This window comes from Mesoplodon mirus, assembly GCF_964341445.2.
Source record: "Mesoplodon mirus genome assembly, chromosome: X".
NCBI lineage: Eukaryota > Metazoa > Chordata > Mammalia > Artiodactyla > Ziphiidae > Mesoplodon > Mesoplodon mirus.
The window spans coordinates 38551734-38579080 of NC_138981.1; the positions used below are offsets into that span (position 1 = coordinate 38551734).

Sequence of the window (27347 nt, forward strand, 5' to 3'; positions counted from 1 at the left end):
TAGGCTTCCTGGTGGAGGGGACTAGTGCCTGTGTTCTGGTGGATGAGGCTGGATCTTGTCTTTCTGGTGGGCAGGTCCACGTCTGGTGGTGTGTTTTGGGATGTCTGCGGACTTTTTATGATTTGAGGCAGCCTCTCTCCTAATGGGTGGCGTTGTGTTCCTGTCTTGCTAGTTGTTTGGCATAGGGTGTCCAGCACTGTAGCTTGCTGGTCGTTGAGTGAAGCTGGGTGCTGGTGTTGAGATGGAGATCTCTGGAAGAATTTCGCCGTTTGATATTATGTGGAGCTGGGAGGTCTCTTGTGGACCAGTGTCCTGAAGTTGGCTCTCCCACCTCAGAGGCACAGCACTGACTCCTGGCTCCTCAATTTGGGATGATTTGTTGTCTATTCATGTATTCCACAGACGCAGGGTACATCAAGTTGATTGTGGAGCTTTAATCCGCTGCTTCTGAGGCTGCTGGGAGAGATTTCCCTTTCTCTTCTTTTTTCTCACAGTTCCCTGGTCTCAGCTTTAGGATTTGGCCCCGCCTCTCCGTGTAGGTCGCCGGAGGGCATCTGTTCTTCGCTCAGACAGGACAGGGTTAAAGGAGCAGCCACTTCGGGGACTCTGGCTCACTCAGGCCGGGGGGAGAGGGGGCACGGAGTGCGGGGCGTGTCTGCAGCGGCAGAGGCCGGAGTTACGTTTCACCAGCCCGAGGCGCGCCTTGCGTTCTCCCAGGGAAGCCGTCCCTGGGTCTTGGGACCCCGGCAGTGACGGGCTGCACAGGCTCCCCGGAAGGGGGGCGTGGGCAGTGACCTGCGGTCGCACACAGGCCTCCTGGCGGCGGCGGCAGCCCCATCGTCCCACGGCCGTCTCTGGGGTCCGCGCTTTCAGCCGCGGCTCGCGCCCGTCTTTGGAGCTCCTCCAGGCAGCGCTCTTAATCCCTTCTCCTCACGCACCAGGAAACAAAGAGGGAAGAAAAAGTCTCTTGCCTCTTCGGCAGGTCCAGACTTTTTCCCGGACTCCCTCCCGTCTAGCTGTGGCGCATTAGCCCCTTCAGGCTGTGTTCACGCCGCCAGCCCCAGTCCTCTCCCTGCGCTCTGACTGAAGCCCAAGCCTCAGCTCCCAGTGCCGCCCGCCCCGGCGGGCGAGCAGACAAGCCTCTCGGGCTGGTGAGTGCCGGTTGGCACCGATCCTCTGTGCGAGGATCTCTCCGCTTTGCCCTACCCAGGTATGTGGGGAGTTTCTTGCCTTTTGGGAGGTCTGAGGTCTTCTGCCAGCGTTCAGTAGGCGTTCTGTAGGAGTTGTTCTACGTGTAGCTGTATTTCTGGTGTATCTGTGGGGAGGAAGGTGATCTCCGCGTCTTACTCTTCCGCCATCTTTCCCGGAAGTGGTGCTGCTCATTTGACTTTGGCTTCTCTGTCACTGAATGTTGTACTTAACTAAAAAGCCAGACACCTTTATTATCTTCCCCTTCAACTCTTTCTCCCCACCGAGAGCTTCTGTCTGTTGAGATCTATTGAAAGGTCATCAGGAGAAAGGAATCTGGGTTATAGAATGACTGTTTTCCCAATGTGGCTCCACTAATTAAACAGTGGATTATCAAAGCACATGCCTTTTTTTTTTTTTACCACCCCCTCCCCCAACATGTAGGGGACTACAATCTGGCATCCAGTTGAGTGTTAACTGTAGGCTCACCATGGTTTGTATAGGTGATATTTTACAGCTTTTGAAATAGACTGATACACAAAAATAGATGAATAATGTTATTGTTTAAATAGTTGCAGTAATCCCATTGGCTTCTATTTTGGAGGGTTTTTTGGTTTGCTTTAAAAAGCTGCTCATATTTGAAGTGAAAATAACATAGCCAGTGGAAGTGTACTGAACTTTGAGTCATAAAGGCTGTGTTTTAGTTTTAGAATCCTGCTCTTTGTTATGTCACTTAACAGTGAGGACCCAAAAGGTTATTAGTTACCTGTACAACCAAGGTGTTGGATGAGAGATGACTTAAGGTACATTTTTTGTTTTCTTTTAAAGTTAGTAAATTTTCTCTCTATCCCTAAAGATGTGGAAAAAACTGGAGTCTAGAGAAGAGACATTTTCAAGTAAAGGAACATAGGAAAGGTTTAAAAAAAAGGGTTCATAGGCTTAGGAGTTAGTATTGGATTGACAGGTAAAGGGAGGGATAATGTAATTTGAATGTTTCCCTTGTTTTTCATGTGTGTGTGTGTGTGTGTGTGTGTGTGTGTGTGTGTGTGTGTGTAGGGCTTTATTTTATTTAGTATCCTGTGGGTTGATTGTGTTTGCCCAACAGCTTGTAGTGTGAATTTAGGGACTACAGACTTGGTAGCCAGGGGTAAAATTTCTTGGCTGGCAGAGCAGCTTAAAGTTTGGTTAAGTTTTCATTTGAAGTCTAGATTAAGCTTTAAGAACGTACTGCTGTTAAAAAGTGATGTGGCCTGCAGGAGAAATAATATTTAGGGGAGATGGTTTTTTTCTGAATTGAGAATGAAAGTATGCGGATAAATAGAGTAGTAGTGATTTTTGTCTGGCACAGATGGTTTCAGAGAAAATGTTGATAACCTTGTTTTTCATCACTGTGAGAAGAAGCAAAAGAAGCCTATCATTTTTATTGTGTATCAGTAAGCCAGTCATTCTTAAACTTACTGGTCTCAGGACTTCTTTATAATTATTGAGGACCTCAAAGAGCTTTTGTTAACGTGGGTTTCTATCCATTGATATGTATTACTATATTAGAAACTAAAACAGACATTTAAAATTTTTATGTGTGTATTTAAAAATAAAACTCATTACAAGTTAATGTAAATAATACTTTTATGAAAAATAACTTCCAAAACAAAAGTGAGAAGAGTGACATTGTTTTACATTTTTGCAAATATCTTGTATCTGACCTGATGAAAAAAGGTGGATTCTCTGTCTCCTTCTTCCTTCAGTCTGTTGTGATATAATACATCATGTAGCCTCTGGAAGAACTCCATTGTATACCTGAGAGAGAATGACAGTGAAAATGGCAAATAATGTCTTATTATTATGAAAACATAATCTCTTGAATCTGCTGAAAGGGTCTTAGTGGACCACACTTTGAGAACCAGTGCCTTAGACTCCCAAGGGAAGTTTGACATTATCTTTTGAGTGGCTTACCTACTATACAGTTTTACTTTTTTTTTTTTTGCTGGGCCATGCTGAATGCGGGATCTTAGTTTCCTGACTTAGTTCAAACCTGTACCCCCTACATTGGCAGCACAGAGTTTTTAACCACTGGATCACCAGGGAAGTCCCCAGTTTTGGTTTTTAATTGAGATATAACTTGCATACAGTTTAAGTTTAATTGAGATATAACTTGCATACAGTTTAAGTCCACAAATCTTAAGTGTGTGGCTTGATAAATTTTTATAAATGTATACATCTGTATAACTATCATTCAGATCAACATATAGAACATTTCCAGAATCCTAGAAGACTCCCTTATGCGTCAACTCCTCCAACCCCCTGCCCCCCAATATTCTGACCCATATCTTTCAATGAATTAGTCATGCCTGTTTTTGAATTTCATATAAACCGAATAATACAATATACACTCTGCTTCTGGCTTTTTTTGCCCAACACATGATTGATTAGTTTCTTCTTTTTCATTAAGATGTCATTATTTGAAATATACCATTATTTGTCTATACATTCTACTGTTGGTGGACATTCAGATTGTTTACAGTGTTTTCACGACTTATAAAGTGTTGCCATGATTGTTTTAGTATGTGTCTTCTTTTTAATTATTACTATTTTTTTGGCCGCACTGTGGCATGCGGGATCTTAGTTCCCTGACCAGGGTTCAAACCTGTGCCTCCTGCATTGGAAGCTTGGAGTCTTAACCACTGGACCTCTAGGGAAGTCCAGTACGTGCCTTTTGATGGTCTCTTTTTTTTTTTTTTTTTTTTTTTTGCGGTACGCGGGCCTCTCACTGTTGTGGCCTCTCCCGTTGCGGAGCACAGGCTCCGGACGCGCAGGCTCAGCGGCCATGGCTCACGGGCCCAGCTGCTCCCGCTGCATGTGGGATCTTCCTGGACCTGGGCACGAACCCACGTCCCCGGCATCGGCAGGTGGACTCTCAACCACTGCGCCACCAGGGAAGCCCTGATGGTCTCTTTGGTATACACCCAGAAGTGAAATTGCTGGGTTATAGGGTATATGTGTGTTTAGCTTTAGTAGATGCTGCCAAACAGATTTCCCGAGTAGTTGGTTATATTAGTTTAGAATCCTATCAGCCCTGTAGTTGATGTCATTGTTCCTTAGCAGCATTTAGTATTGTCGGTCCTTTTAAGTTTATCCATTTGGGTGGAGATTTAGGAATATCTAATTGTGGCTTAAATATCCATTTGCCTGTGTTTAATGCCGTTAGAACCTTTTCATACGCTTACTGGTGAATACATCTGGAAAGATCTTTGCACTTGAGAGATTCAATACTTCAAATTAAAATATGGCCTTTAGAAATAAACCAAGAAGACAAGAAATAACAAGTGTTGGTGAGGGTATGGAGAAAAGGGAACCTTTGCGCAGTGTTGCTGGGATGTAAATTGGTGCAGCCACTGTGGAAAACAGTCTGGAGGTTCCTCAAATTAAAAATAGAAGCTATGGGGCTTCCCTGATGGCACAGTGGTTAAGAATCTGCCTGCCAATGCAGGGGACACGGGTTTGAGCCCGGGTCTAGGAAGATCCCCCATGCCACGGAGCAACTAAGCCCGTGTGCCACAACTACTGAGCCTGCGCTCTAGAGTCTGCAAGGCACAACTACTGGGTCCGCGTGCCGCAACTTACTCGGCCATGAAAAAGAATGAAATTTTGCCATTTGCGACAACATGGATGGACTTCATAGACATAAAGACAAATGTGATCTCTCTTGTATGTGGAATCTTAAACAAACCAACCCACGCTCATAGATACAGAGAACAGATTGGTGATTGACAGAGGTAGGGGGTGGAGTGGGAGAAATGGGTGAAGTGGGTCAAAAGGTTAAAAAAAAAAAAGGTAATACTTTCATTATCAAAAAAGGTATAAACCAGGAAGCTTATTCTATTCTACATTCGTTCCACTCTCCAGGACTTTTTTTATGTAACCCAACAAATGTCTCTAAGCTTAGCTATCATTCTTTTTTGTGTGAAATTCACGGTTATGAAATACATTTTAAAGAATATACTTGCTATTCTGTTCCTTTGGTAGTAAGGGGGCTAGACTGGTGAATTCCTTAAGGGCAGAAACTGAGTGTTGTTTACTGTTTTATCTCTTCAGGGTCTGGTGCAGAGTCGGTATTCTATAATGTCACCAAGATAAACAGGTAGATTTTATTTTTTACCCTGCCTTTAATTATTTAACCAGATTTCCCTATATAAACATGCTTTAAGGGATGGGCAAGGATAGAGATAACTCTTGAACACCCTTAAGAATATCTGATTTGTTTTAATAAGATTGCATATGTTTTACCACCAGTGAACTTTTTGTATAGGCCAAATTTTTTATATGTATGTATAAATTTATAAATTTATTTATTTATTTTTGGCTGCATTGGGTCTTTGTTGCTGCGCATGGGCTTTCTCTAGCTGCGGCCCACAGGGGTTACTCTTCGTTGCAGTGCGCAGGCCTCTCATTGCGCTGGCCTCTCTTGTTGTGGAGCACGGGCTCTAGGCGCACGGGCTTCAGTAGTTGTGGCTCGAAGGCTCTAGAGCGCAGGCTCAGTAGTTGTGGCACACGGGCCCAGTTGCTCCACGACATGTGGGATCTTCCCGGACCAGGGCTCAAACCCGTGTCCCCTGCATTGGCAGGCGGATTGTTAACCACTGTGCCACCAGGGAAGTCCCTATATACCACATTTAACGTTTTTAATGTTTTCATTTTCAGTACTTCATATAGCTTTCACTTTTGATTTGAGTATCAGCCTTCATGGTGTACTGCAGAGTGTAGAACCTTTAGGATTAATTATACACAGACATACAGAGTTGAAAGGATAGCTTTTTTTTCATATATCTCTCTTAATGGAGTCTACATATATAAAATCATATTGCAGAACAATGTAAATGTCCAACTAATGAATGCCTAAATAAAATGTGTACCATTCAATGGAATATTTTTCAACTATAAAGAGAAATGAAGTGTACTGATACATGGTACAATTTGGATGAGCCTTGAAAACAGTCATGCTAAGTGAAAGAAGCCAGTCATAAAAGACTCCAAGTTGGATGATACCATTTATATGAAGTGTTCAGAATAGGCAAATCTATAAAGACAAAAAGTAGATTAGCTTGGGGCTGGGGGTGAGGGAGGAGGGAAGGGGGAATGATTGCTGCTAATAGGTATGGGGTTTCTTTTTTTTTTTTTTTTTGCGGTATGCGGGCCTCTCACTGCTGTGGCCTCTCCCGTTGCAGAGCGCAGGCTCAGCGGCCATGGCTCACGGGCCCAGCCGTTCTGTGGCGTGTGGGATCTTCCCGGACCGGGCCACGAACCCGTGTCCCCTGCATCGGCAGGCGGACTCTCAACCACTGTGCCACCGTGGGGTTCCTTTTTGGGGTGATGAAAATATTCTAAAATTGATTGTGGTGATAGCTGTACAACTCTGAATAAACTGAAAACAGTTGAATGGTACACTTAGAGTGTTTTATATAGTATGAATTATATTTCAAGACTTACTTAAAAACTATAATATGTAACTTCAAACATAGTGAAGATAATCTCAACGACTAGAAGGAATTTCAAATTCTTGGTTTCCTTTTCAAATTCATTACATTTGTGATTCAGTCTCATTGTGGAAGTTTCAGGCAAAAAGAGTACCTACTGGATGCACATGGAAAATGGTAATTATCAATAATGTGTCTGGCTTGCTTAAAATATTGACTAAATGAAATGAAGTGTCTCTTTTCAGTGTGTTGGATCAGCATTTCATTATTGGATTAGTTAACTTCTAAAAGTGTTAACTAATTTTGATAAAGATTGGTAAGAGCTATTAATAACTTTGAGTTGTTTATCTTAATCTGTCCTTTAACAAAGAGTAGACTGATAAGTAGGCATACCTTCTGTGACATTTGGTATGTGACTGTGTTTAATATTTTAAGTCAGCGTTGCTCACTTGCTTTTTATGATTAGGTTGCTTTGTTTAGGGACTAGAATTTATTGAGACTTTGCACCCTTTGTAAGGATTTAGTAAATAAAGGAATATTTAAGTAAAAGTATATCTTTTCTTGAAAAGTGACCTGAGTGTGTGTACACTATAAATCTCAGTATTTTGAAGGATTATAATTTAGAAAGTGGTGAATATTAACGTTTGTTTCTGTGGGCAGAACTATAAGCTATAGGTATCAGTGACAAGGGAAATAGACTTTAGACTCAGTAAAAGAGAGACTTTTTTTTTTTTTTTTTTTTTTTTGCGGTACGCTGGCCTCTCACTGCTATGGCCTCCTCCGCTCCGGACGCGCAGGCCCAGCGGCCATGGCTCTCCGGCCCAACTGCTCCGCAGCACGCGGGATCCTCCCGGACCGGGGCACGAACCTGCGTCCCCTGCATCGGCAGGCAGACTCCCAACCACTGCGCCACCAGGGAAGCCCAAAAGAGAGACCTTCTTGCTGATAGCAATGAGCTAGCTTCACAGTGTTGTAACCAAAAACCTTTAAAGAGAAGATTTAAATGTAGAATTTCCTATAATTGGAGCAGTTAATTTCCAAATCTTAATAGTCTTTGAACACCTCTCCCTGATTCCCTGCAAGGTTCTAGCCTTCAAAGTATCTCTTTGGTGCCCTTTTTGTGCTCAAGTTAGAACAAATATTTTCTTTTTAAAACAAGTCTTTTCATTTTTATGATATTCTTAAACGTTAGTACATGTGTTTTTGAGTACGTGGATGATTGTCTCATAATCAGGAACCGCCACACCATTTCAGCCATTGATGTTAGCTTTGTGTTTTTAACACGTGGCTGCTCAGTTGTACAATTTAATTTGTCAGATGAGAGCAACAGAAGCAGACTTAACACAAAAATGATGTGTTGGTTTGAAGGAAAAAATGATGTCATGGCAAACCATGTGTACAGAGTGATGTAGTAATTCAAGTAGGAAAGCTGTGTTTCCCACATGGTACATGATAGTAGTAGGATAGCCGTGCAAAGCTCAAAGGAACCTATGCCTTAGCAGTCAGCAGTATGCTGCCATCTGTCACATATTATTAATATTAATAGTTTTGTTTGTATTTAGTTTGAAAATTTGTTTTGTAGAAGAGCAATAAGCATAAGGAGTTGAATTCTGATTTCATTTATGCACATATTTAAGCAGCATTAAAATAGAAAGTAATTTAATTTTTTAAAATGCTGTTAAGGTAGAACCAGATTTGGCAAACTTGAGCCAGCTTATTATATTGTTGATAGAAACCTGGTGCTTGGAGTTAGATGACTGGAACCGGGACTCCAATTCCATATTTACCAGGTTATTTCCCTATTTATTGAATGAAAAATATACTTATATTTCTACCTAAAAGGGTGGTTCATTTGTCCATTCTTTTACTCAACAGATAAATAGTTTACTTACTGTGTAGCACTGCATAATTTTGATGTCTCTTTGTTACTGGTTTCTTTTTATTTTTTAAATTAATTTATTTTTGGCTGCGTTGGGTCTTCGTTGCTGTGCGCGGGCTTTCTCTAGTTGCGGCGAGCGGGGGCTACTCTTTGTTGCGGTGCGTGGGCTTCTCATTGCTGTGGCTTCTCTCGTTGCGGAGCACGGGCTCTAGGCGCGCGGGCTTCAGTAGTTGTGGCTCGCGGGCTTCAGTAGTTGTGGCTCGCGGGCTCTAGAGCGCAGGCTCAGTAGTTGTGGTGCACAGGCTTATTAGTTGCTCCACGGCATGTGGGATCTTCCCGGAGCAGGGCTCAAACCCGTGTCTCCTGCATTGGCAGGCGGATTCTTAACCACTGTGCCACCAGGGAAGTCCCTACTGATTTCTTTAGTCTTCCTGTTGTCACGTTTTCTTTAGAGCCAGCACAAATTCTGATACGAACGCTGTGCTGTGAATTGTCTTACAGATGGTAAGATTTGAGTTGAAACTTTTTAAAAAGTAGGGCAAACTTTTGAGGTATGGTAGGATTCTGTGTTAATGTAACAGAATAATAAAAGCAGCTATATTAATAAAACTATTGAGGCTGTTCATTCATTTTAAAGTTCAACCTATGCAAGTATAATATGTATGTCAGGAGCATAGCATCCTGGTAATTTATGATTGGGAGAATACTTTTCCTCTGGACTGATTTGGAGATCATAGGGTGCCAGGGCGCCTGGGAATAAGAATTGTCGAGCGTATATAGTAATCTAATTAGCATTTCAAGGGAGAAATAACCAGCACTTGTTAGAACATCTATTATTTGTTGTGTGCCTTCTGTGTACGTGGCACTTCACATACATTCTTCCATTAAAGCTTCCCAGCAATCTCTGAAGGTATTAGCCACCTTGAAAGAGAGCAGAAGATACTTGGAGATTAAATATGATCTGTTATAGGTATATCTGTTATATTTCAATTGCTGAAAAGCCTCATGTTCTGCAAAAATCATGCACCAAAAAGTAACAGGGCTTACGGAGGAAACAGGATAGAGAGCAAACTGATCACTCAGAAGCTATGTAACTTTGTAATTAGAGCACTAACAAAAACAGTAAGAATTTCAATAAAATAAACAGCACAGTTTAAAAGATCCTAAACTCCTGACAAACTATGGTAAATATAGGACTTTTTTTTTTTTCTTTTTAAAGGTAACCTAATAGAACCCTTCCATATAGGGAATGGTTGAGGTTACTGAGTTAAGGACACAAGACTGAAATAAAATTAAAATGCACAAAGGTCAGGAGGAACAGTATACATACTTACAAGACAGAGCATGCGGCCAGACTGAGCCAAGAAAAATGTAGGGTGATGGCTATCTGGTCCAGACCTTTATCCCCAACCCTCATGCTGCATTCAGCTGCTGTTACTTGGTGCAAAACGTTAATGTGTTGAGGGGGAAATTGCTTATGAAGTAACATGATTTGCAGGTGTGTTTACTGGCCAGTGAGCTAGCCATTTTTTTGTTTGTTTGACAGTGAGCTAAAATACCATTACAAAACTACAGGTATACCTTACTTTATCGCGTTTCGCTTAATGCTCTTGGCAGATAATGTGTTTTTTTCAAATTGAAGGTTTGTGGCCACCTTGCATCGAGCAAGTCTGTTGGTGCCATTTTTCCAACATCATTTGCTCACTTTGTGTCTCTGCCACACTTTGGTAATTCTCACAATATTTGAAGCTTTTTCATTATTATATTTGTTACGGTTATCTGTGATCAGTGATCTTTGTTACTGTTGCAAGAAGATTATGACTTGCTGAAGGCTAAGGTGATGGTTAGCATTTTTAGCAATAAAGTATTTTTGAATTAAGGTATGTACACTGTTTTTAGACATGATGCTGTTGCACACTTAATAGACTACAGTGTACTATAAACATAATTTTTATGTGTACTGGGAAACCAAAAACTTCGTGTGACTCGCTTTGTGATATTTGCTTTATTGTGGTGGTCTGGAACTGAACCCACAGTATCTCCAGGGTATGCCTGTACATGTTTTGTAGCAGAACAGACTTCATATTTACCAAGTCTTTTTTCACTCCAGAACCCTCACACATGTTCCATCCTCAGTACTAAATTGCAAATAGTTGTCTTTAAAGTGTCTCCCCTCCAGTGGAATGTTATTTGAGAGGAAAGAGAGCTAATACTTAACTGGACAGCCCTGTCTGACATTTAAAGATAATCATTACCTCATTTAATCATCAACAACCATAGCCTTGTATCCTCAGGTGAGGAGACTAAGTCCCAAAGAGGTTTGGGAACTTTGCCTAAGGTCACACAGTTAAGTACTACAGTAGAAATTTAAGTTCACATATTTCTGGTTAGAAAATTGCTTTTGTGTACCACACTGCTTCTGGCAAAATAAGTTTGAGATCTTTAACAAGAGTGGTTGACTAACACACTTAATAGGATTGATGAAGTACCTCTGTTTCTCCCCTCTATGGTCTCTCCTCCTATAGCACTGAAATAGAAAGAGCAATGTAGCATAGCAAGGGGTTAAGCAGAACTGTTGGTACCAGGGTATCTAGATTTGAAATTTGATTTGCTAGCTTTGTCCCCTATTAGTTATTTCATTTTAGTCAGATTGTCTTTATGTACCTCAGTTTTTTGTCTGTAAAATGGTAATAATGAGTACTTACCTCTTGAGATTGAGTATTAAGTGAGTTAATAGATCAAAACTTTTAAATGGTACCTGGCACATGGTGACTGCTCAGTAGATGTTAACTGTTTGTCACTCCTCATTGCTTCTCTCATTTCCTTTTTGGTTCATTCTTTTTCTACTGTAATTCTATACCGTTTTCCTCATTTCTCTCTTCCCCTCCCCATCTCTTCATATCATTGATTTGAAATAGATTAAATATAGATTGTACTTACGACTATTGATGTTTCCATCACTTCCTAAGTTTTCATTGATGTTTTGGGTGAATATGTTTGGATGCCTGTTGTTTGTAGGGCTGGACAATTTTAAAAAATAGTGATTGTGAGGACTTGTTTTGTTTCTTAAGGTAAGTGCTGTGCAGCTATTTTAGTCTAACCTTTTTGTGTGCTGAAGTTTTTAACATTAAGCAAGAAAAGAAATAGTGTTACGTTATATTTCAGTGACAACATCTTACCTTAGTTTGTTTGTTTGTTTCTTTTTGTGTGGTACGCGGGCCTCTCACTGTTGTGGCCCGTCCCGTTGCGGAGCACAGGCTCCGGACGCGCAGGCTCAGTGGCCATGGCTCACGGGCCCAGCCGCTCTGCGGCATGTGGGGTCTTCCCGGACCGGGGCACGAACCCGTATCCCCTGCATTGGCAGGCGGATTCTCAACCACTGCGCCACCAGGGAAGCCCCCCTTAGTTTTATCTTTAAGGAGAATTCAGAATTTTTATTATTTGTAGATGGCAGGATTTTATACCAGGAAAATCAACTGAGGAGCTAGTAAGTGGTTTAAATGATTACCATGGCAAAATAAATCTATTTAATTTTCACATGCTTGTGAAATTTCCTTTGGATGAATTCTAATTTCATTCCACTGTGTTCAAAGAATATACTTAACTTTCAATCCCTTAAGTTTATTGAGACTTAATTTACAGCCTAGCATATATGGTCAGTCCTGGAGGATGTTCATGTGTACTCAAGAAGACTGTATATTCTTGCTGCTGGGTAGAGTGTTCTATAGATGTCTGTATGATCTAGTTGGTGTATAGTTGTTAAAGTTTTTTGTTTACTTGGTGATCTGCTTAGTTCTATCCATTATTGAAAGTGGGGAGTTGAAGTCTTCTCTTTTTTTTTTTTTTTTTTGGCCCGCACCATGCAGCATGTGGGATCTTAGTTCCCCAACCAGGGATCGAACCTGCGCCCCCTGCAGCGGGAGTGCAGAGTCTTAACCACTGGACTGCCAGGGAAGGCCCTGAAATCTTTTAACTATTGTTGTTGGATTGTCTGTTTCTCGCTCCTCTGTCATTTTTTGCTTCATATGTTTTGGGGCTCTGTTAGGTTGCATATATATATATATAATTGTCTTTTTTTTTTTTTTTTTTTGCGGTACACGGGCCTCTCACTGCTGTGGCCCCTCCCGTTGCAGAGCGCAGGCCCAGTGGCCATGGCTCACAGGCCCAGCCGCTCCGCGGCATGTGGTATCCTCCCGGACTGGGGCACGAACCCGTGTCCCCTGCATCGGCAGGTGGACCCTCAACCACTGCGCCACCAGGGAAGCCCTAATTGTCATATTTTCTTGATGAATGGACCCTTTTATTATTGTAAAATTTTCCTCTTTATCTTTAGTAATATTTTTTTGTCTTACAGTCTTTTTTTTCTGATAAACATATAGCCACTCCAGCTTTCTTATGGTTGCTGTTTTGCATGATGGATATTTTTCCATCCTTTTACTTTCAACCAGTTTATATCCTTGAATCCAAAATCTGTCTCCAATTGACAGCATGTGGTTGGATCTTTCTTATTTTCTTTTTTCTTTTTTTTTTTTAAATTTTATTTACTTTGGCTACACTGGGTCTTAGTTGTGGCACGCGGGATCTTCGTTGTGACATGTGTGATCTTTTACTTGCAGCACGTGGGATCTTTTAGTTGTGGCATGTGGACTCTTAGTGGTGGCATGCATGCGGGATCTAGTTCCCCCACCAGGGGTTGAACCCAGGCCCCCCCCCCCCTGCATTGGGAATGCAGAGTCTTACCCACTAGACCACCAGGGAAGTCCCTGGATCTTTCTTTTTAAATCCAGTCTATCTTTGTGTTTTGATTGGATTTTATGAGCCATTCACGTTTAATGTCATTATTGATATAGGTGGATTTACATTTGCCATTTTACATTGTTTTCTATATCTCATGGCTTTTTTGTTCCTTTGTTTTTCCTTTACTGATTTCTTTTGCCTTAAGTTAATGTTTTCTAATGTATTTTAATTCCTTTTAATCATTTTTTCCACTATGTTTTTTGTTAATATTCTTTTAACAGATTTATTGAGACATTCACATACCATACAATTCATCCATTTAAAGTGTACAATTCAATGGTTTTTGTCCTATCAATAATTCTTAAAATTGTGTTAATATATATATATATATCACAGAACTTGCTACTTTAACATTTTTAAGTGTACAATTTAGTGGCATTATTTACATTCACAGTGTTGTACAACCATCACAACTATTTCCAAAACTTGTTCATCACCCCAAGCAGAAATTTTTAACTGTTATCCAGTAATTCTTTATCTTCCTTTTCCCCCAGCCCCTGGTAACCTCTACTTTCTGTCTATGAATTTGCCTATTCTAGATATTCATATAAGCGGAACCATACAGTATTTGTCCTTTTGTATCTGGTTTAATTCACTTAGCGTGATGTTTTCAAGGCTTATCCGTATTGTAGCATGTATCAGAACTGTATTGCTTTTTATGACTGAAAAATATTCTTTTGTATGGATACACCACATTTTGTTCATTCATTCGTTGATGGACATTTGGGTTGTTAACACATTTTGGCTAGTATGATTAATGCTGCTATAAACATTTGTGTACATGTTTTTGGTGTGGACGTATGTTATTTCTCTTGAATATATACATAGGAGTGGAATGACTGGGTCATTCGTTAATTCTATGTTTAACTCTTTGAGAAATTGCCAAACTGTTTTTCAAAGGGGCTGTACCATTTTGCATTCTTGCTAACAGTGTATGAAGGTCCCACTTTCTCCACATCCTTGCCAACAATTGTTATCTGTTCTCCCCTTTTTTGGGTGGTAAAATGTACATAATGTAAAATTTACCATTTTAACTTCTGTTTTTGTTTTTTGGCTGCACTGTGCGGCATGTGGGATCTTAGTTTCCCAGCAAGGGATCGAACCCGTGCCCCCTGCATTGGGAGCTTGGAGGCTTAACCACTGGACTGCCAGGGAAGTCCCCTCATGGCATTTTTGTGGGTAGCATTATTTCAGTTTTAAAGACCTGGAAAATTAGAGTAGTTGTTACTGGCCTTTAAGATAGGGCAGCTTGTAAGGGGCAGAGGTGGGATTTTGAACAAGAGTTATGTTTGAATCCAGAAGTTATTTTTACTTGCTCCATTCCTCTGTCTTGCTCTTAATCTCTCAGCCTAGCACATTAAGGAAAAAGTATCCAATTCTTATGTGATGGTAGAGAGATGGCTGTTAAAAACAGCAGAATAGAGCAGAGTATGCTATGCTGAGACCTGCTGTACCTGCCCAGCAGTGTTGGAAATCTAGAAATATGGGGAACTTAGAGGTAGAAGAAACTGAGAAACCAAGAGACAGAAAGGTGAGAGTATATAAGGGATAGGGATGGCAAGCAGCTTGAGGCTTTGCCAGTGGAATACTTTGCAAGAAGCAGAAGGTGATTTAGTTCTGTGGTCTGAGAGAAAGGTATTTTGTTTGGGGAGAGGTTTCATTCAGACTGCCACCTTTTCCATTTACTTTAATGTTATTTTGTTGAAAGAGACAGTCCCTTAGTTACCACAGAATGCTTTTGTCTAGAATAATTTGTCCTCTGACTTTTGCCAGATATTTTTGATTTGTCTATGGATGGAGAGTTATTGGGATGCATACAGATGGAACAATGTTGAGCATAAACAAAACAACACGAGAATATAATTTTAAGATGTTTTAACTCAAATAATCTAATGTTAAAGGAGTGCAAAGCAAGAGAGCAGTTAGTGCCGTGTGTGTGTTTTATTGTGGGAAAAATATATAAACAATTTACAATTTTAACCATTATTAAGTATAGTTCAGTGGCATTAAGTGCATTAACATTGTGCAACCATCACCACCATCCATCTCCAGAACTTTTCATCTTCCCAAACTGCAACTCTGTACCCATTAAACAATAATTCCCCATTTCCTGCTCTTCCCAACCCCTGGTAACCACCCTTCTACTTTCCTTCTCTGACTGTAAGGTACCTCATATAAGTGGAGTCATGGAGTATTTGCCCCTTTGTGACTGGTTTATTTCACTTAGCATTACATCCTCAAGGTTCATCCAAGTCAGAATTTCCTTCCTTTTTTACACTAAATACTATTACATTGTATGTATATACCAAATGTTGTTTATCCATTCATCCTTGGGTTGCTTCCCGGAAATTATTTTTGAAGAGCGATAACATTGGTTTAGTGGACAAAATAATAGAATTAATTTTTTAGACTTACTGAAACACCACTTTAATTTTGGTGTGCCTCAGGGTTTCGACACTTGGGAATATATTATGCTATTTCTTCCCACCCCCCCAAGATTGTGACCCCCTCACTTTCAGAAGGAGGTGTGTATTCGGGGGGCTCCCAGATGATACTAATGAATCCATCTCCCACTCTTATGAACATTAGCGTTCTGTTCAAGACCCCCAAGTTCTCCTTCAATTCCTGACTTACAGAGTCAATTGTCTAGTGGGTGTTTTCACCTCTGTTTCAGTGTCGAAAACTGTACTTGTCACTGACATCACTACTACCTACTGTTCTCTACCCTCCCCTTTGAAAAGAAGTAGAAAGGAAAGGAAACTTGAGTCCAGGATTGTATAAGCCAAGAAAGTCAGACCTTCAAGAAGGGAGGTGGGGGTAGTGGCAGCCAGTTGTGGCTAACGCTAAGAAGAGGGCAAACAGGGTGAACGGCAAGGGGCAGTCATTTGATTACCAGTTAATTGTCAGTTAGTAGAGCATTGGTGATCTGTGAACCAGACCTCCCCCACCCCCAAATGTACATATTTACAAAGCTTTGCATGTAATTTTACCGGAGTTAATCCTCAAACCTATCCATAGACCTCAGTTAAGACCCAGTGGCTTAAAACAGTTTTGATAGCTTAGATGCAGCTAGATGATGAGAGAGAGTGGAAAAAGTGAAAGGGAAGGGAGAAGCAGAGGCATTCTTTTTAAGATTTGGGGGGAAAGGGAAGGACAGAGGTTGGTGATTTTTCATTTCAGTAACAAAAGATTCAAGCATATATTTATAGGCTAAGAACAAGGTTTCCGGGAAAAGATTGAGGGAGCATCATTCATTGGGGATCATGAGCAGTGGGATCAAAAGAAAGAGATTGGAGCAAATTTGAAGTAGAGAGAATGAAGTTGAATTGGTTAGCTGATATTTTGAGTGGTAAGAAAAAAAAATGCCAGCCAACCCAAAGTGGCTGAAGAAAATGATAGGTGGGTTTTTCTGGGTTTTAAAATTGTCTACTTCACATAAAATTTTTTGTTAGTGTATGTAGGTTGTATAGAAATGGAAAACAAAAGTGAAAGGGAGGCTGTTAAACCATGTTATCTTTTGTTTTTCCACTTTATGTATTAAAGATTTTTCTGTTTTTAGCCTCCCCAGTACCCGATGTTATCGGTCTTAAGCTTTTTATTATGCCAATTTGATAAGTGAAAGAAAATCTTGTTAGAACGCCATCTCTGGGTTAAGTGATTATATTTAAGCTTGAAGTAAATACCATGGACTAAATGGAAGTGTGGTTGCCTTATAACCAAATATCTATAAATCAGTCAGCTGAGGTTCTCAATCTCGTGGTACATTAGAATAAGTCATGGGGGAGATTTTTTGAAAAGAACTGATGCCTAGGCTTAACTCCCGAATATTGTAATTTATTCAGTCTGGAGAGGGGTTTGGACGTTGGTGTTTTTAAAAGCACTTTGGATGATTTTACTACACAGCTAAGAATGTAGAATTGAGGGTTTGGTGGTATTCCTCTATACACCTTTGCTATATTTCTGCAAAGAGGAATTCCATTGTTAAACAGGTTGGATCTGTAGCCCTGTCATGGCTCTGGGAGTGTCTGTGGCCAAAACCTTCCCAAAAGGGGAGAGTCAAGGTCATTTGACAAAATAGGTCATATCGGAGGAGTAGTATACAGTTAACAATCAGATTTTATTACTTGGTTTATGTCTTAAATACATTGTAGGAATGTGTATATTCAAGGCATTAGCAAATTGAAGACAGTTTTGCCACTCCATAACTGAATCGAAATGACAACTAAGTGAATACCTTGATAATGTCTTTGGAATCCCAGGAAGAAACTGAAATATTATAAGGCTATACTTGTATGTTTTCTTGACATAACTGCTGATGTACTGTTATCAGTTTATTAAGTTAAATACAGTATTAATGAAACTTGAGCTTTTCAGCTTTGTCCTCTCTTTTATATAGCCACTTTCTCCTGACTAGATTCACTGGTAATATTAAATTCGAACAATTCCTTAGTTCATGTTTTTTATGTCTAAAACAATGTGCTTTTTTTCTTCTACTTGTAGGTTATGCAATGGTCTCTGCAAGATGGTTTATTCTTGAATTGGAGCTTTTTAAGACTGACAAATGCTGGTACTTCATCTTCTATAAGTGGACTATAATTTCTTTTTTCAAGACAACTACATAAGCAGACAAAATTGCAAAGATCTGCCCTGTGTCGAGTATGACAGCCACGACTCGTGGCTCTCCAGTAGGAGGGAATGACAGCCAGGGCCAGGCTCCTGATGGACAGTCTCAGCCCCCCCTCCAACAGAATCAGGTAGGACGTTTAAGATACTAGTTAAAGCTACATTGATGTGTCTGTTATGGGATATTAAATAATGGAGCATGTTCTGAATAATTTGTGAAGTAACCATAAAACTGTTATTTTAAGAAATATAAACATAGGTCTTACACAGTAACAAGAAACTCAAGTGCTGTAGATGGTGATGCTTGGGTATGCAGGTTCCTCTCCCCCTTTTTTTTCCTGGGAAACTCAAGTGCTGTAGATGGTGATGCTTGGGTATGCAGGTTCCCCTCCCCCTTTTTTTTCCTGGTGTCTCATACTATCAGTAATCATTAAAATCAAGTATTTAAGCCCTGTGTCAGTTCCAGAGCAAAGCATTAAATCATTTGATGTAGCCTATGGTTAGAGTATGGACTCAAGTCATATTGCTTGTGTTCAAATTTTAGCTTTGTACCATGCTAGCTTTATGACTTTGGGTAAATTATATGACCTTTAAGCCTCAGTTTTTTAGCTATAAAATAAGGATAATAATAGTATAACTACTTCGTAGGATCATTAAGAGGATCAAATGAAATAATGTTTGCAAAGAGCTTAAAGGAGATTTTGGTATCTAGATTTTTATGCTGGCCTCAAAGCTCATAATATTCTTTCTTCTATTCTCTGGATGAATTTGTATAAGACTTCAGTTATTTCTTCATTAATTATTTAGATTTTACTGGTGAAACCATCTGGTCTGGGGCTTTATTTGTGGAACGGTTGTAATTGCAGATCCAACTTTTTTTTTTTAATAGGGGAATTTTCTGATTTTTTTTTTCCTGGTGGCTTTTGGTAATGTGCTTTTCAAGGAATTTGTCCACTTCATCTAGATTGTCAAATTATTGGAGTAAAACTTTATAATATCCTTTTTTATTATCTTTTTAATGTCTTAGGGTCTGTGGTAACATCTCCTTTTTCATCTCTGATACTGCTGATTTGTGTTCTCTCTCCTGATTACTCTTTCCTAAAGGATTTATCAATTTCATCAAACCTTCCCCCAAACTAATTTTTGGCTTTAACTCTCTCCGCCCTTCCCACTTACATGCTTTTAACTCTTTATTTCTTGTTCCCTTTACTTCTTTTGGGTTTGGATTGCTGCTCTTTTTCTCATTTCTTGAAATGTAAGTTTAGATAATTAATTTTCAGCCTTCTATTGTATGTAATTTTATACTGGGACATATTAAACCACATAAGACAAACATTAAAACTTGTGATATGCAGCTCAAACAGCACTTAGAGGTGAATTTGTAGCTGAGGTGCATGCATGTGAATCACAGACTTGCTGCTTACAGGTGGTACATGTTTGTGTAGAATTCTGTATGGATAAGTTTTTAGGCAAAAGTACTGTTATTGTAGAGTACTTACATTTGTCATTTGTGGTTAAGTTCTTATTGTCCGGCTATTATAGATTACGTATTCTCTCTATTACAGGTATGATAGGAAAGAGCTGCGTGTGCGCGTGCGCTCGTTCACTTTCCCTCCCTCCCCCCTTCCCCCTTTCATCCTCTCCCTCTGCCATTTTAGAGAAGTGAGCACGTCAGGTTTTAATGTTTTTTTTTTCCAAATAAATGTCAACTTTATTCCTTTTCCTCTCCAGTTCCCACTTTTAGGACATGTAATACTTTGTATATGGTCACGAGTCTTGGACAGAGTTGTTAAGTCTTTCCTGTGTCATAAATTTGTTAGCCAGTACTCATGTTTCTTTAAACATAGTCTAAAGTTTGTGTTGGATGCCAGAGATTTATATTTTTAAACCAGGAGCTTGTAGCTTGAGTTCCAGTATCTTTTGCTGTCTCTTTTCTGTTTCATACCTGCATCATGCATGGACTTTTAACGTCTTCTGCAGTGTTTGTGGTTTGCATGGCTTTAGACAGAAATTAAACCTCTAACCTTACTTTTATTTTAAGGTGTACTTGATAATTCTAAGAGCTCTTGGGTTTGTGATACTCAGCTTAATATTAAGTATCTGCATTATGTCCTCTTCCTTTAAATAGCTCTTTACATTTTTGAGGATGAATGATAATTAAAACAAAAAAAGGAACAAACAAATTGCATTCTTCTTTTTTTGGGGCCGCGCCACTCGGCTTGTGGGAACTTAGTTCCCCAACCAGGGATTGAACCCCGGGCCCTCAGTGAGAGCATGGAGTCCTAACCGCTGGACCGCCAGGGAATTCCCACAAATTGCATTCTTAACTATCTGTAGAATCTCTCTTTCACTTTCTTATTCTCTACTTGTTAATGTTAGGATTTTAGTTATTTCAGAAGATTTGACACTTACTGGACCAAGAGGAAGCAACCATAGCATTAATCACTACCCAACTTACGGCTTACTTTGAAAATGCTTTTTTCATATTGGCATAAAGGGAATTTCTAAATCCAATCAGATTTTTCACTTAATCTATAATAGTTTTTAAAAGGGTGTTCCCATAGGAGAGAATTTTAGGGTCTAGTATATATAATAGTAAAGCTCAGTGATAAATGAAACAGCTTTGGCAAAGGCCCTATGGGATGAACACTCTTGGGAGATGTTCATGGGAGGGTGCAGACTTTCTGGAATGGAATTTAGTAAAATACATGTCAGTAGCCCTAAAAGAAATAATTTATACTGTTGTTGTAGTAATTATATTTCCAGGTTTCTGTCCTAAGGAAAAATTGAAGTTCAACACAAATATTTATATATAAAAGATTCAGTATAGTTTTGTTTTATGTTAGCAATAAAAATTTCAGAATGTTAAATGTCCCTTAATTTTGTTTAATTAATTTAATACTATGTGGCCATTAATCAACTCTTTAAAAAAGATTGTTTATGATGTGGGAAAATACTCAAATGTTGAATGGAAAAGGACACAGACTTAAGCAAGTATAATCCCAATTTTATTGAAAATTTATACATATATATAGACAGGATTTTTGGGGGGTCACAGAAAAACTGCAAGGAAATAATTGAAAATGTCATTGGTGCTTATCTGTTGGTGTGGTATTGCGGGTATCTTAATTGTTATTTTTGTCTTTAGGATTTCTGTGAGCATGTATATAATACATATATACCGGGGAAATGGGCCTTTTTAAAAAGTAATGAAGCAGACTTCCTAAGTTACATACTTGAAATGCAAATATTTCTATTGGGCTTCTAAAACTTGAATTCTGTTCTATAGATTTTTGCCTTGAAGCTAGCCCTATAGCACCTGCGTAGTGTTCGCCATCTTAAGTAAAAGTTTGCTATTTACTTGCAAATTGGCTCTATGAGTTCATATATAAACTTTGTAAGTAGAATATATTAATGGTGGTATACCCACCTATCTTCGATACAAGTACTTATTTATGCATCTGTTCAATAAATGCTAAAATGATAGGGAAAGGGGCCTTCTTTAAAAGGGCCATCCACCTACAGTAGGTAGAAAATACAAGAATATACGAGTAAAAGTCAGCTTAAAATTTAGATTAGTCTCAGTTTGAAAGAGAAAAATACCATCTGCTTTCAAAATTAATAAGGGTCATAAAAGTTCATTCAGTTAATTGTGGAAATATTGTACACAGCTAAAGTATGGGGGAAAGAAAAAGAAGCACAAAGAATGAAGAATGAAAGAATAAAATTAGCCTTATTAGTTGAAAACGATGTGACTTATTTAGAAACCACAGTGAAGTTTTAACTGTTTGGATAATAGTTGGAGACTAGGGGAATTGTGGAATAAAATTTATTTTTTCTCTTCAGAATGAAAAATAAATGTTATGTCAGAAACTTTAATTTGTAAAATGTGTACAATAATTTCTATCATGAAGGGCTCATACAATGGGAAATGTAGGTGGAGAAGCAGTATACACTGTGGATAAGAACTCAAACTTTAGAATTAGACCTGGATTCAGATCCTGACCACAGAATTGGAGCTATGTGACCTAGGGCTAATTACTTATTGTCTGAATTTGTTTTTTTCATCTGTTAAAGTGGCAGAAGAATACTTCCTTAGGCTCTTGAGGATTAAATGAAATTATTTTAAAGCATAGTAGCACAGAGACTGCCTGAAACATCATAAACTTACAATGATCATATCTTCTTTAAAAGCTTACATTATTTCCCCCTAATCTGTGTTGGTGTTTGAATTTAATTAAGACTTCATCGCCTGATTCTTCCAATGAAAATTCCCCGGCAACTCCCCCAGATGAACAAGGTCAAGTTGATGCCCCACCACAGCTTGAAGATGAGGAACCTGCATTTCCACATACTGACCTGGCAAAGTTGGATGACATGATCAATAGGTGAGTTGATTTTGTTTTGCTTTTTAATGTGTGTCATACACAGGAAAAACAAAAGTATTTCAGCACAGTGATTAGTACTAAGAAAAGAGGAAGAGTGGATAGGAATATCCCAGTAACCATACTGCCTCCTTAAATAGCCGTAACATCTTAGTCATTGCCAAGTACTTTGCAACTCATGGTTCTTAATGGATTTAAAAAATGAAAGGAAGTATCAGTGTCAATAAAGTGTTCAGATTAATGATGATCACCCTAGCTGGTGTGTTACTGAAGTAGAACCGTATGTGTGATTTCCCTTACTGGCATGTGGGTTACTGGATGACTTTAATACTTTTTGCATGGCTCTGAGGTAAACCAGGTCATAAGCAGATTGAGTTCCTCAGAGCCTGCCCCCTTGTGAACCCTTGATTAGTTTGAGACATTTAACCATCTCAGCTATTTGTTTCTCCTGATCTTCATCTCAGGGGAGTGGTTCAGAGTATACATTTTCATACTCATAGTACAAACATTCACCCACACCCACCTCCCCGCCCCATGCTTTTTTTTTTTTTTTTTTTTTTTTTTTTGGCGGTACAAGGGCCTCTCACTGTTGTGGCCTCTCCCGTTGTGGAGCACAGGCTCCGGATGCGCAGGCTCGGCGGCCATGGCTCACAGGCCCAGCCGCTGCACAGCATGTGGGATCTTCCCGGACCGGGCACGAACCTGCGTCCCCTGCATCGGCAGGCGGACTCTCAACCACTGCGCCACCAGGGAAGCCCCCGTCCCATGCTTTGATTATTTCGTGTAAGACTCTGAGAGTATGAAAGTTTAAGCTTGTGTGTATGGGAAGGAAAAGATTTAAAGAAGATAAGGGAAGAGCATTTCAGGGAACCATCCTGCATGTCTCTGGTCTTCACCAGGCTGTGAGCTCAACAAGTGAGTCCTAAGGAGGTGTGACACATCCCTCCAACCCCCCAAAAGAAAAGTAATGAAAATACACTTATAGGCACTTACTTGCCTTAGTAAGTTTACTTTTTAAAAGTCAGTTAACACCATTACATATATAATGTCAGGGGAAATAGAAACCCGTTGTGTTTTTAAAAAAACATTCTGATTACAGTAATATAATGTAAGTACATCTTGTTAAACATAGAAATATATTATGTCAATAATGTTCTTTGTAATTTCCTCTGTAGATACACACCTCCCAACCAAAAGTTACTACTAACAGTAAGGTGTACATTCTTCCAGGTTGTCTTTCTGTTTATTATCATATGTGCTGCTTTCTGTACAAATATGGAATTCTTACTATAATATCATTTTATAACTTGTTTTCCTCACTTCATTTATTTTAAATATTTTTCCTATTAATAAATATATATTTAACTCATTGTTTTTAAAGGTATGTTTGAAAGAACACATTAATGTGATTCTTTTGGCAGATGCCTGTAGTAATGGTATATAATGAATTGGTCAAACAAACAAACAGTTGTATAAAGTTGTAATGTCCCTGCCCATTCTCTGTAGCAGAGTTATCATAGCAAAAGGTTGTACTGTTACTTTTCAATTTTTGTCTAGTGGTTGCTGATGATAAAGTGTACTTCTTACGCTCATTCAAGGGCAAAGTTGCATGTTAGCAAATCTGCAAGGGGAGAGAAACACAAGTGATGTTTTTTTATGTAAATAAAAACAATGAGAAAGGGTGGTATACATTGGTTTCTAATAGATTATGTGGTCATGGAGCACTTTTTATCAAAATGCGGTTTTTTGGAGCACTGGGTAAGTTGGGTGGTAGTGAGGGATGAAGGGGTAGGAAGAGGATGGACTCCCAGATGGTTGGGCCGCTGGCACTGGGAGCAGAGAAAGCACCACCTGGGTGTATGCTGCATCGTTGTTTGAGGGAGGAGGGTGCCTGTGGAGGCATAAAGACTTGGAGACCTACGTCTAACTTAACCTTCAGGAAAAGTTGATGAGGCAGAAATTAGTCATTTGCCACCTAGATTTTTTCTTCTTTATGAGGAAGTGGATGACAACTAAGAGGTTCATCATGTCTCCTTTAACCTGAATCCTGAAAGAGCACTTTCCTATAAACTCTAACAATAGGTATCCATTTAAGTGATACTTGATTATTATAGTAGTTTTATATTCTAGTCATACTTGATTATTATAGTAGTTTTATATTCTGTTATTAAAATAATTTTATTTTCCCTTCTCTCATTGCTATATCTTTTGTTTGACAGTTCCTTAAAAAATTTTTGTTTGTAGAGACAACAGATGATGCTTAGTCCCACGAAGCAGATGTTCTGCCAACCTTGTGGTTTTAATATTTTAGTTTCATTTTAATATTTTCATGGTGAGCTAAGTGAGTAATTGTAATTAGTAACTCATTTATAGTGCCTCTTTCAGTGTTCAACCAATAAACATCTTTTTATATTATTAAAACTCTTAGGCCTCGATGGGTGGTTCCAGTTTTGCCGAAAGGGGAATTAGAAGTGCTTTTAGAAGCTGCTATTGATCTTAGTAAAAAAGGTAAGTTTAAATGCTCTTAAGCTTTCCATAATGTATGGTACTAGCTAATAGTTTCACTTCATGCCTGAAGGCTTTTTCTGTGTATTCCTAGGCTAGAACATTTAACTAAGTTTTCTTGCTATGGCTTATGATTTGTCCCTAGAGCAAGGGTTCATATCCTTCAGACAGCCTTCAAGGATGTTTGTGAACTTCCTGAAGTTATACATAAAATTTGTATATATTCATATTTAAACTGTCTAGCTTATGTGTTGATTATTCTTTAATACACAGAAAAGGTTTGGATTTTCTCTAAAAGAAAAAAAGACCTGAAAGATGAGGTCCTGTGTTTTTTTTAAAAAATAACCCAATAAAAAGGAGTCATGCTGTTATTCTTGTCTAGAAGTAAAAGCTTAATTTTGGAATTAATCATTATTTTTTTCAGTGACTAGTTTTCTTTAGGTGCAATTGAATTCTCTTAGCATAGGGCTACTATTGTGATATCTACTCATTTTTAAGGCATTGGAGATTAAAATAAACAGCAATAATGTTTCAATTTCTGAAATAGGGTAGCCATGGATATGTTCTAATTATCAATAGGAATTATCACAATTGAAATTAAATGTTGTAAAAATTATTGTCTTTAGTACCTTGCTTAAGTCTGTCTCATTCCACGGCAAGGGTAAAATTTCCTTTGTCTTAGAGTAATTACCCTCCTTCATTTAAGGAATGTGTCGTTACACTTTACTAATCTTAGAAAACCAATCTAATGAGCTATGAAAATGCATATCAGATTACCGTTGTTTTCACCACTCAAATTTCTTTTGTTCATTTACACATTTATTCATCAATTCAGCAAATTTTTGAAGACTTCTGTCCTAGACATGTTTTAGGTCCTGACTGTACAGTGATAGGTAAAAACACACAATGGTATTTCATTTAATATCATTGACATTCATTAGACATGCAATCCCCTCCTCCTCCCCATATTTCTTTGGAACCGTGGTTTATTTTAATTTTAGGCAAGGTTCAGATTTTTTAAACTACAGTACTGGGCTTAAATGTCATGTCTGTTGTACAACCAAAATCGAATAATACTCTTATGTTCAAATTGAATGGCTTCTCATTTTGTCATCAAGAGTTAAAGATTATTTTGTGTGTCTGGGGGCATGTAGCTCTGTTGCCTTTCTGAAATCAGGTGAAATTAAAAGAAAGATATAGGGCTTCCCTGGTGGCGCAGTGGTTAAGAGTCCGCCTGCCAATGCAGGGGACACGGGTTCGTGCCCCGGTCCGGGAAGATCCCACATGCCACGGAGCGGCTAGGCCCGTAAGCCATGGCCACTGGGCATGCGCGTCTGGAGCCTGTGCTCCGCAACGGGAGAGGCCACAACAGTGAGAGGCCTGCGTACCACAAAAAAAAATAATAATAATAAAATAAAATAAAGATATAAAGAAACATAGATGTTGAGCCAGTGGAAGAGACTAATATAGAAGATGATAATTTATCTTTAATCAATGAAACTCTTCTGTAGAATAGTAGAATAGTATTTGATGTCAAATGGATAATGTACAACCAAAATGAGATTTTAAAAATAGTTGAGAAACGTCACTTTTAAAAAAATTTTTATTAATTTTATTTATTTTTGTCTGTGTTAGGTCTTCATTGCTGCGTGCGGGCTTTCCCTAGTTGCGGCGATTGGGGGCTACTCTTCGTTGCGGTGTGCGGCCTTCTCATTGGGTTGGCTCCCCTTGTTGCGGAGCACTGGCTCTAGGCGCGCGGGCTCAGTAGTTGTGGCTTGCAGGCTTTAGAGCACGGGCTCAGTAGTTGTGGCGCACGAGCTTAGGTGCTCTGTGGCATGTGGAATCTTCCTGGACCAGGGCTTGTACCCATGTCCCCTGCATTGGCAGGCGGATTCTTAACCACTGCGCCACCAGGGAAGTCCCCAAAAAACATCATTTAAAAAATTTTAAGATTTGTTGTCAGAGAGTAAAATATTGTGAAGTATTTAAATCCCCTATCACATGGTACTCATAACCATTTTGTATTTAAGGTTGGTCCAGTGTCATAATTTGAAATAGTTTCAATTCATCTTAATATTACTTGGATTAATGTACTTTTATACAGTTAACTATTTTTGAAATTCATTGAAGATTATTTTTGTTTCTGAATCTGTTACCTTTTTGACCTCTTATACATAATGCTGTGAGTTTTTTTCCAAAGCTAGTCGGCATTTGTTAGCTGTTACTGAATATTTTACAATTATTACTTTTTATCATGTAATTGGACATTGTAAGACAACCAGAGAAATATTTTGTTTACATTAATTTTTCTCCCTTTTCTTAGGCCTTGATGTTAAAAGTGAAGCATGTCAGCGATTTTTTCGAGATGGGCTAACAATATCTTTCACTAAAATCCTTACAGACGAGGCAGTGAGTGGCTGGAAGTTTGAAATTCATGTGAGTCTTTCATTTGAATTTTAAAAATCAGATTTATGTAGTGATGAGTGTGTTTTCTTATAT

The 27347-nt window shown here is 39.0% G+C and overlaps 1 protein-coding gene across 3 annotated transcripts in view; it reads left to right on the forward strand.

Moving 5' to 3' along the window:
* The window catches only part of USP9X (ubiquitin specific peptidase 9 X-linked), a 134119-nt gene that overhangs the window by 18595 nt on the left and 88177 nt on the right, over nt 1-27347 (forward strand). For 2 of the 3 annotated variants that reach the window (XM_082609006.1, XM_082609008.1), the window contains exons 2-5: nt 17836-18089; nt 22201-22346; nt 24772-24851; nt 27172-27284. In XM_082609006.1, the coding sequence (XP_082465132.1) occupies nt 17994-18089; nt 22201-22346; nt 24772-24851; nt 27172-27284 (435 nt within the window). In that variant the 5' untranslated portion in view covers nt 17836-17993. Of the gene's footprint in view, nt 1-5280; nt 5327-17835; nt 18090-22200; nt 22347-24771; nt 24852-27171; nt 27285-27347 lie in introns of all 3 variants that reach the window. The other variant, XM_082609007.1, reaches the window with a different exon arrangement.